The sequence below is a fragment of the Zeugodacus cucurbitae genome, chromosome 3 (assembly GCF_028554725.1).
Source record: "Zeugodacus cucurbitae isolate PBARC_wt_2022May chromosome 3, idZeuCucr1.2, whole genome shotgun sequence".
In the NCBI taxonomy this organism is placed as follows: domain Eukaryota; kingdom Metazoa; phylum Arthropoda; class Insecta; order Diptera; family Tephritidae; genus Zeugodacus; species Zeugodacus cucurbitae.
Window position 1 is genome coordinate 26063632 of NC_071668.1, and position 15248 is coordinate 26078879.

General features: G+C 35.2%; 2 protein-coding genes across 5 annotated transcripts in view; one reads left to right on the forward strand and one right to left on the reverse strand.

Annotated features, from left to right (window-relative positions):
- The window catches only part of LOC105214743 (reticulon-1-A), a 33377-nt gene extending 23990 nt beyond the window's left edge, over positions 1-9387 (reverse strand). Inside the window, exons 1-2 of one of the 4 annotated variants that reach the window (XM_011188325.3) lie at positions 7394-9387; positions 1933-1968 (exon numbers count right to left, since the gene is read on the reverse strand). In XM_011188325.3, the coding sequence (XP_011186627.2) occupies positions 1933-1968; positions 7394-8687 (1330 nt within the window). In that variant the 5' untranslated portion in view covers positions 8688-9387. Of the gene's footprint in view, positions 1-1932; positions 1969-2749; positions 3266-7393 lie in introns of those variants that run through there. The other 3 variants (XM_011188328.3, XM_011188327.3, XM_054227297.1) reach the window with 3 other exon arrangements.
- Positions 9388-9981: 594 nt separating this feature from the next.
- LOC105214741 (serine palmitoyltransferase 2) lies at positions 9982-14588 on the forward strand. Its single transcript, XM_011188324.3, has 4 exons — positions 9982-10229; positions 12027-13127; positions 13205-13467; positions 13542-14588. The coding sequence occupies exons 1-4, from the start codon at positions 10020-10022 to the stop codon at positions 13756-13758; spliced, it is 1791 nt and encodes a 596-aa protein (XP_011186626.2). The 5' UTR covers positions 9982-10019; the 3' UTR covers positions 13759-14588.
- Positions 14589-15248: the final 660 nt, after the last annotated feature.

A 15248-nucleotide genomic window follows, 5' to 3' on the forward strand; every position in this document is an offset into this window, starting at 1 on the left:
GTTGAAAGAACTCAATAGGTGGATTTTTTATTTTTGCAGCCACTGCAAGGATTTTGCAAGAGCAAGAGAAAGCCCTTCTTTGTTTGTATATATGAATTAGTTTCAGCAAATCTTCTCTATGTGAATACATAGTTAAGCACTATATACTTATATATAACCATTACTTTTTACATAAATATACAACAAACCTAACGAAATAGGCAAAATTGGTTGCGAAATTCAATGAGTTTGATAGACAAAGCAGTATAGACATATCTACTTTTAGGCGTTTACCAATAAGCGGGGTTATGAAACTATTTTAAACATTTGAATTGCAGGTAGTAAAGAGTCTTAGTCCAAAGAGCCAAGAAGGATAAAGGAGGAATTGAAAATTGGTATTAGAAAATATGAGATTCCCAGGAAATTAAATTTCATTACAAAAATATTTACATACATATATGTACAAACTTAGTGGTTTAAATGTATCGCTGAGTCACACAAATCTTAATTTTCAGGGTTAGGCCAATCTCGATCACTCAAAAAACAATTGAGAAAAAATAAAAGAATTTTTGTCTTTCGGGCTTTATTTAATATGTTTTAGGGTGCATGTGTTAGATGTATATTGACACTAACGGACGCGACAGATGTTGTCTTGCATGATATTTAAAGCTATTAGGATATTAAGGAAAGGATATTAGGATATTTGTTGTTGGGACAAACTGAAATTAATATACAATTGGATTGAAGATTTGGTACACCGATAGCAGCGAACTCCAATTGTAAAACATTTTCCAAAACAATTTTATATATGTACATTTACGCGGTTTCTATACAGTAGCAAGTGCGGCATCTATTTTTAGCCAATATAAAACATCCAAAAAATTTACAAATTTAAAATTTATTAAATGCACTATTTAAATTGGACCGAAATACAAACCATTCTCGAATACAGCTTAAGACACACAAAAAATTTCATTGAAATCGGTCCAGCCGTTTAGGAGTTCGATCTTGAACAATAAACCGACCAGACTGCAGACGCAAACAGTTTCAGACACGCTCTAAACGCCATTTACAGTGGAGCTATTAACACCTTCCTTGACTCCCTTCCAGTGAATGGCGTCCTTGTAACCAAACCACCACCTTTAGCAGACGAAGAGCTCGAGTTGCCGTGTGAAACCAGAGTGACCCTTGCGCTACTTCGATCTGGATATTTTAGCAGGTTAAACTGCTACTTATCCAGACTGAACCCCGACATACAAAATACATGTCTTGCATGCAACGAGTGCCCGAATGACACTAACCATCTTTTTGCATGCCCAACGAACCCTACTCATCTAACACCCCTTTCCCTTTGGTTCGACCCCGTCGAAACAGCATGTTTCCTGGTCCTCCCGTTAGATGACCTCGACGACAACTAGATTTATGCTTCCGGCAGGGATAGATAATCGATATAACAACAACAACAAGTTCAGTGACATGCACACGTACAGAAGAATTTTATATATTATATATAAAGATTTTGAAATAAAATTACGTCTAGGGGTCCAATTTTTGGAATTATATTTTTGAGACCGAATTGAACATTATTAAAAAGATCCTAAAGCGATTTGTTAGCAAAAAAATAATAGATTTTTTAATCAGTGTTTGGCTAAAAATACCCAAAGGCTCGTACGTAACCGGAATGGAACCGTTTATCTATCTGTCTAAGGACTGTAACTCGGCAATTCTGAAAATTATTTCCAGATTGCTTTCTGCCGCAACAAAAACATTAACAATTCGATATAGTAAATTTATATGTACTCTCACTAGCAGCTCATACAGAAGCTAGCTGCATATAAGATATTTATATTGCAATAGAAGGAGACACATATAATATTTCGAAATTTGTATAAAATTCTCTTCGATTTGTTGCTTAGTCACCGCACTTTTCTTATGCCGCAAAAAAATACTTACCACGTGGATGTAAGCGTTCCGGCTTGAACCAGGCATCTGAAATATATATATTGATTTTTGTTTTACTTATACTGACTAAAGTTAGTAGGTAAGTATGTGTGTGTATTGGAAACAATTAATTTAAGTCATTAAGCGCAAGATAATAAGTAATAAAAAAGGTAAAAAGAAAGTAGAACTAAACAACAAAAGTAATAAAGAAATGCGTTTATATATAGTATGTAGATATGTACATTATATATATATTTACAATCAAATTGCAGCATCATATTTATTAATAAATGCTACACTTTACAACAGCGTAATTTCATTTAATTTTTAAACTAATTTTCTGGGAAAAGTCTGTAGTTGCTTAAGCTGCTTAAATTTATAGACTCCAATTATTGTTGTTGCAATTGAGATTTAAAATTAAATAGAAATTACGCTGGGAAGCACACAGTTATAGACCTTTCACCAAGTGGACGGTAGAAACATAAAGAATAATAAATGAAGAATGGGTTAACAATAAAAATGAAGGAAAAAACCTCTAGCATTACTCGCTAAAGTAGGCATTAGTATGTGCACTAATTGTTGTTACACCACAGACCATACTATTTAATGTAGGTTAGGTACAGGGAAAGGTGGGCACATATATATCACTGAATGTATGTATGTATGTATGTACAAGCGTATATATGTATATAAGTAGTTATGGAAGTACAGCGCCGCGGCGTGTGAAAGAGCACAACCGTACGCCAAGCATATAATGTACAGGTATTTTAGATATGTATTAATCTAAGTGTATGTGTGTATGTAGTTTTGTATGCATATTTTCACTTACTGGGATCTAAAAGCGAGCAAATCAATGGACGTTGCTTGTAAACGCCGTTCTGTGCAATTTCTCCATTCGAATCCATTTTTCAGCCGACGCGTTTATTACAATTTCGACAGTTTAAACTATTGAGTTACGTGTATCTGTTTTTTTTGGGTTATTTTTATATTAAAATAGAATTTGTATTACACAATTATATAAAAAAACATGAACACGCTAAAAAGTAGTACAAAAACGCATTTGTACAGGCACGAATAAAAAGTAGAAAATTTCCACGACGACTGTCAATAATAGCAAAACAAAATCGTATTACGTCTGCGTTTTCGAATTTTTTTCGACGTGTTTCTTCTACTTTTGATTTACATAAATTTTGACTTTGTCAAATTTCCAAGTGATAAATATTGGAATTATGCACTTTTTGGTTGTATTTTTGCTACTACTTTTTTCTGAGCTGATTTTCGAACGTCATCGAAAAAAAATAACAAAATATCCGCAATTTGTTTTCGCTGCACCAAATCGTCTTGCAAACTACCTCACTCTGAGCTGAGCTGCCAGCACTCAAGTAACTGAATTTGTCGTCGCCTTTGTCCTGCCAAAATGTTACCACTACCTGCTACTTAGAACAACAACAACAATGGGCCCAGGAAAGGCCTGCGCATTGCCTGTGCGTCAATAACGTATGCCATTTGCTGTGGAGACTTTCCAGTTCACGGCGAATTTTTACTATTTTCTTGCAATTCTATTTCAAGACCCGGTGTCTGCTTCAGTTAATACCACGACTAACCACTAAAAGACAGGGTACTTGAACTCATAAAAAGTAGACAGCAGGGATGTGAAAAAGCTTCCGGTTCATTAGTTGTTTTGTTGTATTTTAGTTCGCTTGATTGGCTGCTCGTACAGTTTATGACAGACAGACGATTTGCCTCTGTTTTGTCTACATTATCGATTTTCAACAAGGGTATGTAGAGTTTACGCTCTTATTGCTTTTCTGCAAGTGCATTTCTGTTATGATGGTTACAAGCTCACAAATATGATTTGCTCAGTGCTGTGCAGTGTGGTGAACAGTTGTTGGCGCTGCTCATGAGGTGGATTATGCGCATAGTGTGCGATATTTGGCACATGCTCAGTGTTTGGAAAATAGCAAAATTCGTGTAGTAATAAAAACCGGAGTTTAATGGAAAATATGTATATTTATTCATTCATTGAGCCAGAATAGTGTTTTCTGGATTATCGTGTTGGTTGAGTTTACTTCGAGTATATGCATGACTAAATTAAGTATTTATAGGATTTCTTAGTACAGAAAATTTCCGGCGCCACACCCTCATCGAATATTCCCCAACTACAAATGACTAGTCAGCAACCGTGCCAACTATGTATATTGTGGCCTGGCGACAGCCTACTTCATAAAAATTTGACAGTAATATATTTATTTAGCATTAGCATGATGAAAACATAATGCAAATAATTTTTAAATTTTATATAGAAAATTTGGTACTAGATATTTAGTATTAAATAATTTTAACTTGACAATTTTTGACAGTAAATTCGACAAAAATCCAAAAAAAAATCGTTTTTCTTAAATATTTTTAACTATAAATAGCAGCATATTTGTTTTAAGTAGATATTTTGTTTTTGTTAAATTCTTTTTTTTTCAGTAAATATTTTTTATTTTGATGCTGTATTACAAATATGTTCTTATTTAATACTTTTTTATTTTATGAATTATGAATTTTTAACTTTATCAAGTTTTTTATTCTAATTATTTATTTATTTAGCTTATTTATATATATATATATTTATATTTATATATAAAGCTGTTTTATTTAATATTTTTTCTTATTAAAATTATAATTTTTTTATTTAACTATTTATTTTCTTTTATTTTTTTATTTTCATTTTTATTTTATTTTATGTAATTTTATTTATTAATTTTTTATTCTTTTTTATTCTTTTTCATATTTTTTATTGTAGTTAATTTGCTTGTTAATTTAATTTCATTATTTTAATTTTTTAAACATTTTCAACTTTTACTTATGAATATCATTTTAAATATTAAGTTTTCCTTTAGTTTAATAAATCACTTTCATTTAATTCAATATTTTTCTCAACATTGTCAACATAGCATGCATTACATTGACCTTGCGCTGCTTTGTGGTAAAGCTAATTTTAGTCAGGGAATATTTCTTTCCAATTTCCGCCCAAAGTGTTTGACCAAAAATCGATTGCGAGCCCAACGCGATCTTTTACATACCAAGTGGCAACGAACTAAATGCATTTTCTGGCAGACAAAGAAAATTCCCGTACTTTAAAAATAATACCATATACAAAAAAATAAAAAAAAACGAGAAAAGACACATACATTCTTCAGACTGACGCTGCGGTTTATTTTAAGAACTCAAGTGATGGCTAACAATGTCGAGACTTTGGTTATAAGGAAGCTATATCAAGTTCAAGATAATTCATTTTACTAATACCTTAAGAATTATGAAGATATTCTTCGAACTATAAACATCTGTAATTATGAGTTAGTTTTCAATTTTTTTTTTTTTAATTTTTAATACATGTATACCATCATACTCAGGCATGTCTATAATGAAACACAGTTGCTTGGTAACATGCTTGGTGAATAAGGAATAACTTCAGCAAACACACCCTGTATACAACTTAGAATCATCATTAGCAAATATAAAAGACCAATAAACTTTGTGCCGGCGAAATACACGAAAGAAGAAAAAAGCGAAACAAATGATTTTTCAGCGCTTTGCAATTTCCCTTCTACCTTTTAAACATTTTGTTGGCCACTAAAATTTCGCAAACTTAAACGTTTACCGCTGACTTTTCGGTTATAGTATACTCGTACAACAGAAATATATTCATTAGTCAGACAATTGAAAGGAAAGCAACACATCGGTTAATACATAGTGCGCATATAACACATAATAACTAACAAGTTTCCCCCCAAGTCATCGTCGTCGCATTGCCGGAATGTATGAAATTCTAAAATATGAGTACACCACTAACTATATAGACACGTTGTTGTCTATATACGGTTATGATGTACCTTTTGTGCGCTATACTACAAAATCTACGTACATATATTCCATGGGCAGTAAGCGTAGCTGGCATAAAAGCATGATTATAACACACGTAGAATATAAATTTTGATTGTATACCATATTTTGTGTAACATCATTTCTAGTATAATAGACAGCAATGCAAACTACAATTAGAGGCACCTGTACATATGTATATGTATATAAGTATGCTATGTAACAAGCGCTCTGCAGGTTTAGGCCGAACTACTCTTCTAATTTTTCATACAGCACTAGTTAGCAACGAGTTCTAGATCTAACCCATACCCAGCGATACGAACGTGCAAGCACACTTAGGTGCGTCCAACTGTATTGCTAATATGCTTTGGCTTCCATACGTATATGTATATATTCAGTGCACATATAAGCACCTACATATATTTCACTTAACTGATTCATCTATAGCTTTTAGCTGCGTACATCTTACACACAATCATTTGCTGGCAATGAATAGAAGGATTTATATGCAGTTACACTTTTGTAGAAAAAAATGCACTTGTCTGATATTAAATAGCATGATGAATTCAATGAATATCCACTGATTAGTTACTAACATATATATATGTATGTATGTATGTAGGTGCAGAAAACATTGTAATATGAAAATCTCGCAGTGAAACCAACTGGACCGCATGAATGGCATGCTTGTGCGTGTTGCCGTGCAGACAGCCCACATTTAGCCGGCTGCCTTTAAGCCCGCTCACGATTGCTTGTGAAAGGCACTGCCAGCCAACTGACTGAGCAAAGCAACGTAATAAGCGATAAAAAATGAAAGAAAAAAACAAACGAACATATAATAAAACGAAAAAAAAAATTAAAATAAAATATAAAATAATAAGTGAGTCATATGCCGGCGAGCGTTTTGTTGTATTGGCATTGCTATGCAAATGACAATCAAACTTGTACAATGACTAGCATGCGGCATAGAGTGGGTGATAAAATAATATAATATGTAAAAAATATATAATTAATGCATACACACATGCACAGTGCCAAATGCAATTAATGTTTTATTTTTCCGCGTTTGCCGGTCGGCACATGACTTTAACCTTGCTGCAACGTATGTGTGCAGAAAAGTATGTCAATGCAAAGAAAATGTTGGCAAAAGAAATTGCAATTTCTTTGCTTATCTGGTTCTTCCATAATGGTATTTGTTAATACCGGTGGGATAAGTGCGCATACAACTGGTTAGAAACATATGACATCATTTTCGCAAATGAGTTAACACTACGCACGCTAGATAGGATGAATAGAATGTGTGTGTGTGTTGTGGCAAACGTGGCTGAAACTGCGTACACTTAACCGTACAAAATCAACGCAAAATAACCAACTAATTTTAAGTTAATTTAACAAACAAATATGTATGAATTGACACGGGAATATTGGTACACATGTGTATAAAAAACAAATCACTTCACAGAAATACTTTTGCGTACGCAATCATTAAAAATGAGTGATTCACAAAATTGTTATTAAAAGAACGAAATAAATTTAAGTCTCCATTTAGGAACACAAACTAAACAAACTTTCTAATAAGAAATGTATTACTATTATTACTCACCCAATCCGTATTTGTAGAATATTTCTTCGACGGAGACAATCTTTGGTTGATCCAACTGTTGGTGAGCTGGTTTGCTTTCCTTTGGAGGGACTGGCGGCGCAGTTTTAGGTTTGACAACTTCAGTTGTATCTTTGTTGTTTGTTGTAGTGGGTGGGAGTGGCTTAGCAGCGATGGGCTCACTAACTGCGGCTGGCTTAGGTGCAGCTGCAGCTGTAGCACTGGCTACCGGCAAAGTTACTGATGACGTTGTCTTATTAGAGTTATCAGCATCTTTAACTTCTTCGATTTGTGAGGGTTTCGTTTGTGAGAATAGAGAAGAAGCTTCCTCTTCGGCATCTAAATCAGTGACGGGCACTGATACCGGTGCCGGTTTAGCTTCAGCAGTCGGTTTAGTGACTTCTGGTTTAGCTTGGAAATCAGGTGTTGAAGTGCGCTCATCTTTGAAATCGCCAAGCAAATCTTCAGACGATATAAATTTGTCATTATCCTGTTCTTTCAATGCAGCAGTTACTGGATTCTTCTTTGCCGGCGATGGATTACATGACAAAGATGGAGAATCAGTGTCGGAATTTTTGTTGGAGGCTGATGCAGAATTTGAAGCTTTGCCAAGCACAAGGTCATCATCATATAGCGTAGTTGTTGTGGTTGCAGGAGCTGCCGGAGCTGCCGGAGCTGCAGGTGCAGTTGGTGCAAAGTGTGTGCCAAAATCTTCTTCGAATGGTTGCAATGGCGCATGTTTTTCAGCTACATCCCCAACACTGAAATTTAGCAAATCGGCCTCTTTAACAGCGGGTTCAGCAGGTTTGTTAGGTGCAACCGGCACAGCTGTGGGTGCTGATACGTCGGCTTGTTTGTTGATATCACCGGCGCCACTAAATATGCCACGTTCAGCGTTCATAAAATCATGAACGCCCTGCTTGGCATCATGCTGAATTTGTGATCCAAAGGAGTGTAAGTCCTTGGATGCATTGGTCAAAAAATCATCGAAATCATTTGTGCGTTGTGCGAACTTGGCGTCCAATTCTTCTTGCGCCTCCTTTGCACCGGCAGACATACGCTGCACGAATGCTTGTGGGTCAACATGTTCAAAATCAATGTCCTTTTGCTCGTTGGCGAAGTAATGCTCTGTGTGTGAGTTGTCATCTTGTGCTCCCGTCGAAGCACGGCCCCCACCTCCACTTAATAAATCATATGTTGCATTTGTTGCTTGCTTAGCTGCATCTGCGGTGTGAGAGAACACATCCTCTGCAGTAGCAGCTGCTTCCTTCTTCAAATCGGCAAAATTAAAATCCATTTTGTTTTCAATAAAATTTGGACTGATTTCAATTTAAAACACTAACTGCTTGTCGTTAACTATTTGATTTTAAATAGTCAATTCAATTTTAATCTCAAATCGTTTAATTCGCTACGTAGATATTCGACTTTTCCGCAATGGAAAGTTTTTTACCTTCGTATTAGTCAGACTTTTGCGTTCCAGAATTGTTCGTAGTTATCACAATTTTACTTCATTTGTTTTGTTTTTGACACTCTGAGACAATTCTATGCGTGCCACTTTAATCAGTTTTTTATATTTTCACTGCAAATCAATTTTTAATTTTTTCTCAACTCACGGCATAAATTTTTCTCCAGCTCACTCGCCCCAACGTTGTTGCAATTTCAAGAACAAACTGCAAATGAAACGCAAGTGTAGAGGAAGTACATAAGATTTCTTGCAACCGGGGTGCTCTTTACTGCCCACTTGCGATGACACTCTCTGTTGCCTTCTCGCTTTAACTCGTGTATCCAAAGAGTTTGCGTCTTCCTCTCCAGTAGCTCAGTCGGTCAATTGGAATGAATTTGTATTTTCAATACTGAAAATAGTATATTTACCTTCTATGCAGGTGAAGTATAAAGCGCTCAAGTTTGGAACTCTATGCTTCTTAAATGTTAAATATTGTTTATTTAAACAAAACTGCTAATGCTCGTTTGCAAAATATTTTAAACATTTCCAAAACTTTTTTGTGAGACCAAAAGCTTTTTTCTTGCGTTTCTTTTATGTTTCCCAAATTCATGGAAATAGTTGTGCTCAGCTGTTTGGAAATCAGTGTTGTAAAATGTGTTTCTGGTTGAAAGTGTTCTAATTCCAATGGTGCACTAGCAATCTCAATCTTTAAATTCAAACAGAAAAGCCCTAATTGAAGACCTTGACAAATAAGATCTTATTAATTAAGACGTAATGCATCTAAATAAACTTTATATCCTAGCCTTCAAAAATTATATCCACAATTCTATTTGAAATTTCAAAACATTTTTCTTGGGGTTGATCGCTTTTAAAACTATATTATCCGTTCTTTTTTAAGTTTTCTAATTTTTGTGGTTGTAAATCTTAAAGGTTTCATAGCTTTACTTGAATCGAAATGATGTGTATTAAATTCATGTCGTGCTCCCTTCAAATGCTCCTCCCTATAATTTCAGATTTGGCAGCACTGATGGCGTGATGTTTTTGTGCATATAGTTTTCGCATTCCCACTCATTGCCAGAATCGTTGCTTCCTTTGTATGCGAAACGAAAATGCGGAGATGCAATAATGGAAAGTAGACAGTAAATTATTGGAATAAATTAGAATTAGTGTTAAGCAGAAGGCAGAATGGGTAACTTATACGGTGACAACGGTGGAGTTGATCAAGAACACCAGCAAAATACTGATTTCGATAAATATTGCAATAAAATGCAAGCAACATTAGTGGCGGATACGCCTAACTGTGGTAGTGGCACATCCACAGGAGATTTACGTGCACGTAAAAATGGATTCAAGGCTAATGAGACGGAGGCCGCACCTGCTAATGGTTGCTTAAAGGTAGAGTACAAAAGTAAATGTGTTTTTATACAAATTTAAAACTAGATTTCAATTCATAATTGGGCTTATTATGGCATTGATATCGTAGAAATCGGAAAAAGTAAAATTCATACATTGAGTTAAAGTATTAGTGCAGATTATAACGTCCATGTGAGCAGTAATTTATTTAAGTGTGTGATTGTGTGATGTGCTATATACAACGCGTTGATTTCTATGACCATTTGCGTAGCGATAAAATAATGCTTTGGATATAGCTGGAATTTTGTTGGTCAAAAATTATGTGTGAATATGCGCGCTTTTGCATGTGCTGGAATAATGACGTGAGGTTGCCTTGTATGTTTGCACATACCGCTGTTTGTATGTCACGCCCTTCGTTGCAACTGTGAAGTCAAAAATGTGAGAGGCATAGTAGTGATAAAAATAATTAAAAGTGTTAATTAAACATCGTAATTTATGTTAAAAATGTGTTTTTGTGAATTTTGTACAAACAGTTTTTTTATGAATTCAAAAAATGCACGATTTTTTGCCTTATTGTTTTTTTGTTGTTTGCCGCTTTCCAGTGGAAACGGAATGCATATGTTTTGACATTTTCCATTTGTCGTTTTGTCTTGCTTTTTATTTGCTGCTTGAAAAGGAAATAGCAATATTTTGAATATTTTGAAATGTGCTTGTTGTTTTAAAATCGTTTGCATATTATAGAAACCGGTCTGAAACATCGCATATCATTTTAAACGGCTTGATTAGAGATAAGAAATTTTATACTTTTACATTTTGTAGTGTTTATCTTTGAATTGTGCTGTTATCAGTAGATTGGCGTTTTCGCGATAATTAAAGTTGTTGAGTAATCAATTCTCTTTTTTACTTGGGATTTGACTACCATGACTCATGCAATTAGTAGCTGCAACGTGATTGGGGTTTTTTTTTTTATATTTTATTTTTAGCTTTTATGTTCTCAACATTGTTTTTTAGCGCCAGAAAACATACCACAAATGCCGGCGATTTTACCGTTTTTTTATACGGTGAAACTATAATTTGATTCATTTAAATATAATTTTTGTTGTATCTAAATATTAAATAGCCAAGGGCTCATATTCAAATTTATGTATGTCGTAGACACACACGGACGTTATAGAGTTCTTAAGTATAGTAATGCTTTTTTTTTAACAGAAATAACCACAAAACTTATTGTACTACTATCACCTTGTGAACCACATTAATTTAATAAATTGCTCACGGACAAATACACACAATAGTTATTGGACATGCTACTCATATTTCGCTGGTGTTATTGATACATTAAAATATGACGGTTATTTCTGCACTAATAAGCAGAATAATAGTTGATAAAAAATGGCAATACTACCTTGGAACTTTGCCGGAAAAAAATCTCAACTAAATAATAGACTAGAATATAGACTGCACTAAACATTTTGGATAGCTTTGTAACAAGACCATACGCATAAAATAGTAATTTACATTTTTCTTCTATATATGAACGAATGATTGCATGTAATCATTATTTGCTGCTGTTATAGTTTCATTGTGATATTATCGCACAAATTATCGAAATCGATAAATACAATTTGCCTGAATATATGTGCATACAAACATGCATATTCCCATACACATTCCCACAGAAATGTTCAACATTATTTATGACCTTATTAAGTCTAGATATCAATGTTAATTATGTAGATAACCTGATTTTTAGTTTGTGATATTGAACATTACATAGAGAAAATATTGACAAACTATTTTCCAGCAAAATAATCACAACTTATTTCTCATGCTTTACAGAATTGTTCCACTAACTCCACGACCTGTCATCAAGCGAAAGGCAAAGTATGCCCAAACAGCCGTCAAGCGCTGCTTACGCCAGCGAAAAAACTCAAAGATTGGGCTGCGGAGCATACCAGAAAGACGTCATTCGAGGAAGTACCACTCCATACTGCCTGCCTCACATATCTAGGCTTCTACTTGCTTATGATACTCGGCTATATAAACCAGTTGCTTTTCGTGCCGAAAGTTGCAAAAGAGGAGAACCGTGATGGCTATGTAACACTCTATGATGCCTTTGAGAGTTTCTACTCGCGTTATGTGTATCGACGTGTGCGCGATTGTTGGAATCGACCTATTTGCAGTGTACCTGGTGAGGAGGTCACACTCAAGGATCGCGTAACTAATGATTATGGCTGGAGTTTTCAGTTTACTGGCACTGAGACACGTTGTTTGAATTTGGGTTCATATAACTATTTGGGTTTTGCCGATGCCAAAGGACCCTGTGCAGAGCAATCGGAACAGACCGCTCGCGAAATGGGTCTGGCTATGACTTCGACACGTGTAGAGTTGGGCACAACACAACTGCATTTGGATTTGGAACGTTTGACCGCACGCTATTTGGGTGTAGAAGACGCGATCGTATTTGGCATGGGTTTCGCAACGAATGCGCTCAATTTACCATCACTCATTTCGCCGGGTTGTCTTGTGTTGAGCGATGAAAAGAATCACGCATCGATTATTTTAGGTCTACGGCTGTCGGGCGCTACCACAAAAGTATTTAAGCATAACAATATGCGCGATTTGGAACGTGTCTTGCGCTACAATGTGGTAAATGGCAATCCGAAAGCCGGTGGTAAACCATGGAAGAAGATCATGATTCTGGTGGAGGGTGTCTTCAGTATGGAGGGCTCCATTGTGCGTTTACCTGAGATTATTGCTTTAAAGAAAAAGTACAAGGCTTACTTGTATTTGGATGAAGCGCACAGCATTGGCGCCATGGGTCCGAATGGTGGTGGTGCCGTGGATTATTTTGGCGTAGATCCCAAAGATGTCGACATACTGATGGGTACCTTCACGAAGAGTTTCGGTAGTGCTGGTGGCTATATTGCCGGTTCTAAGGTAAGCACACCTGTGTGTGCCATTCAAAGTGTTACGTGTTTGCTAAGCTCGCGTTGTTTGCGTTATTGTTTTTACAGCGTTTAATCGACTTTTTGCGCACAAACAGTCATGCACATTGCTATGCTAGTAGCATGTCGCCGCCTATAGCACAGCAGATCTACACTTCGATGAGCATGATAATGGGAGAGGATGGCACCGAAACCGGTCGTCAGAAGATCAATCAGCTGGCGCGTAATACACGCTATTTCCGTCGACGCTTAGCACAAATGGGCGTAATCACCTACGGACATGAGGACTCGCCGGTAGTGCCCATGTTGGTGTACTTGTTTTCTAAAATCGGGTGAGTTTCTGCGACATTTTGCGTGCGTGTGCATTACTATAATTAATTATAATTTGTGATTTTTGTGATTACAGTGCCGTTGTGCGCACATTGACAACACGCCACATCGCTGTTGTGGGTGTTGGTTTCCCGGCGACGCCCATTATGGAGGGGCGTATACGTTACTGCCTATCGGCAGCACATACCAAAGAACAATTAGACTATGCACTAGATGTCATCGACGAGATCAGTGATACACTAGGCTTAAAGTACTCGCGGAAACCTCGCGAACCCAATCCAATTGAGTATTGAATAAGCACAACCCCCCGCTAAAAGAAACTCGCAAACTTAGTGCATGTGTGTGTGTGTTTTGACATTTAAATTAAATAATGTGTCAATAATAATGCAACCACTTTGAGTTTTCCCTAACAGTTAAGCTAAAAAGTATATGTAGTTGTGTTTAGTAGCTTTTGCTGCCTACAAGCTGAATATCTGCACTAAATGTTAAATTTACATAAAAACATTTTCAACATGCAAACATTGCATTACTCGTAATATAAATAGAAAATAAATCACAGTTAACAGTTTTACAGTTAATTGCAATTGATCACTGTTTAAATACTGAATGCGCAAATACGAACGAATTTTGTTCGTATGATGTACTGCCGATCCGGTTCAAAAGTGGAAATGCTAAATAAACAAATTGGGTGGCAACGTTTGTGTTTGGTGATTGGATTGTGGAGTATGAAACTTTTTCGCTAAAACTCTTCTATTTATGTATGGTTACTTGATAACACTGTAACGTTAGCATTTATTTATTTATGTTTAACAATAAATATTTATTTACGCGTACAAATTCTGGTCCAGTCCACTGCTGTTGCTGTTGCTGTCGCCAACATTACAATAAATACATTGAACCACGCTATTAGTAATGCTACAGTGGCAAAGTTTATTATTGCCATTTTATATTGCAAGTATTTTGTGCTATTTTTATCAACTAATGCCGTTATGTGTATAGTATTGCATGATTATTGATGTATTTTATTTCATTTGTATTTTTAGTTTACTCTTAATTAAACTACTTATAATGAGATAATTATAATAAAGTCGAACAATCAACAAAATTTCCTCAACTGAAATAATATACGTACATATGTATCAATAATGTGCCTAACAATTGAGTTTCTATTGGTTTAAATACAAATTGCCGAATTGCCTCAAATACAGACCTGTAAAGATGGATTCGTCGTTAATATTTCAACAAAGTTTACTCCCGTTTCTTAGTGTTTTATAAACTCTAAAAAGTCAACTAAGCAGATAATTGATGTAGTAGTATGGTCTTTGTATTGTATGGGTTTCCGCCTGTCATTTCTTCTCTCCATTTTATAGGCGAAAAATTTAGATAATTTTGGAAAATGTTAAATTTTTTGTAGCATTGGAAAATGTTTGTATTTAGTTACTCGAGAAAATCGAATCATACCTTGATATTAGAGCAATTGAATATAGTTTAAAAGGTCCCTTTACGAACCAAAAAGAACAAATCATCTTTGCGAGTAAAATACAACTACACAAGCAAAATTTGGATTAAATTGACAAGTAGTTTGTGAGATCTGAAAATCATTAATATGTTATTGGCTCTTGTAAAATTTCCTGTGATCTTTTTGTTCCATCCTGACGTGGAGTGTCGATTTGGCTTTTATCTTTAGAAGTTTTAATGTGAGACTACACTCAGTTCTCAAAAATAATCCTACCCACTGTGAGGAAGCGTTTTGAAATTAACATAGTGTAAAATAATAAATAAT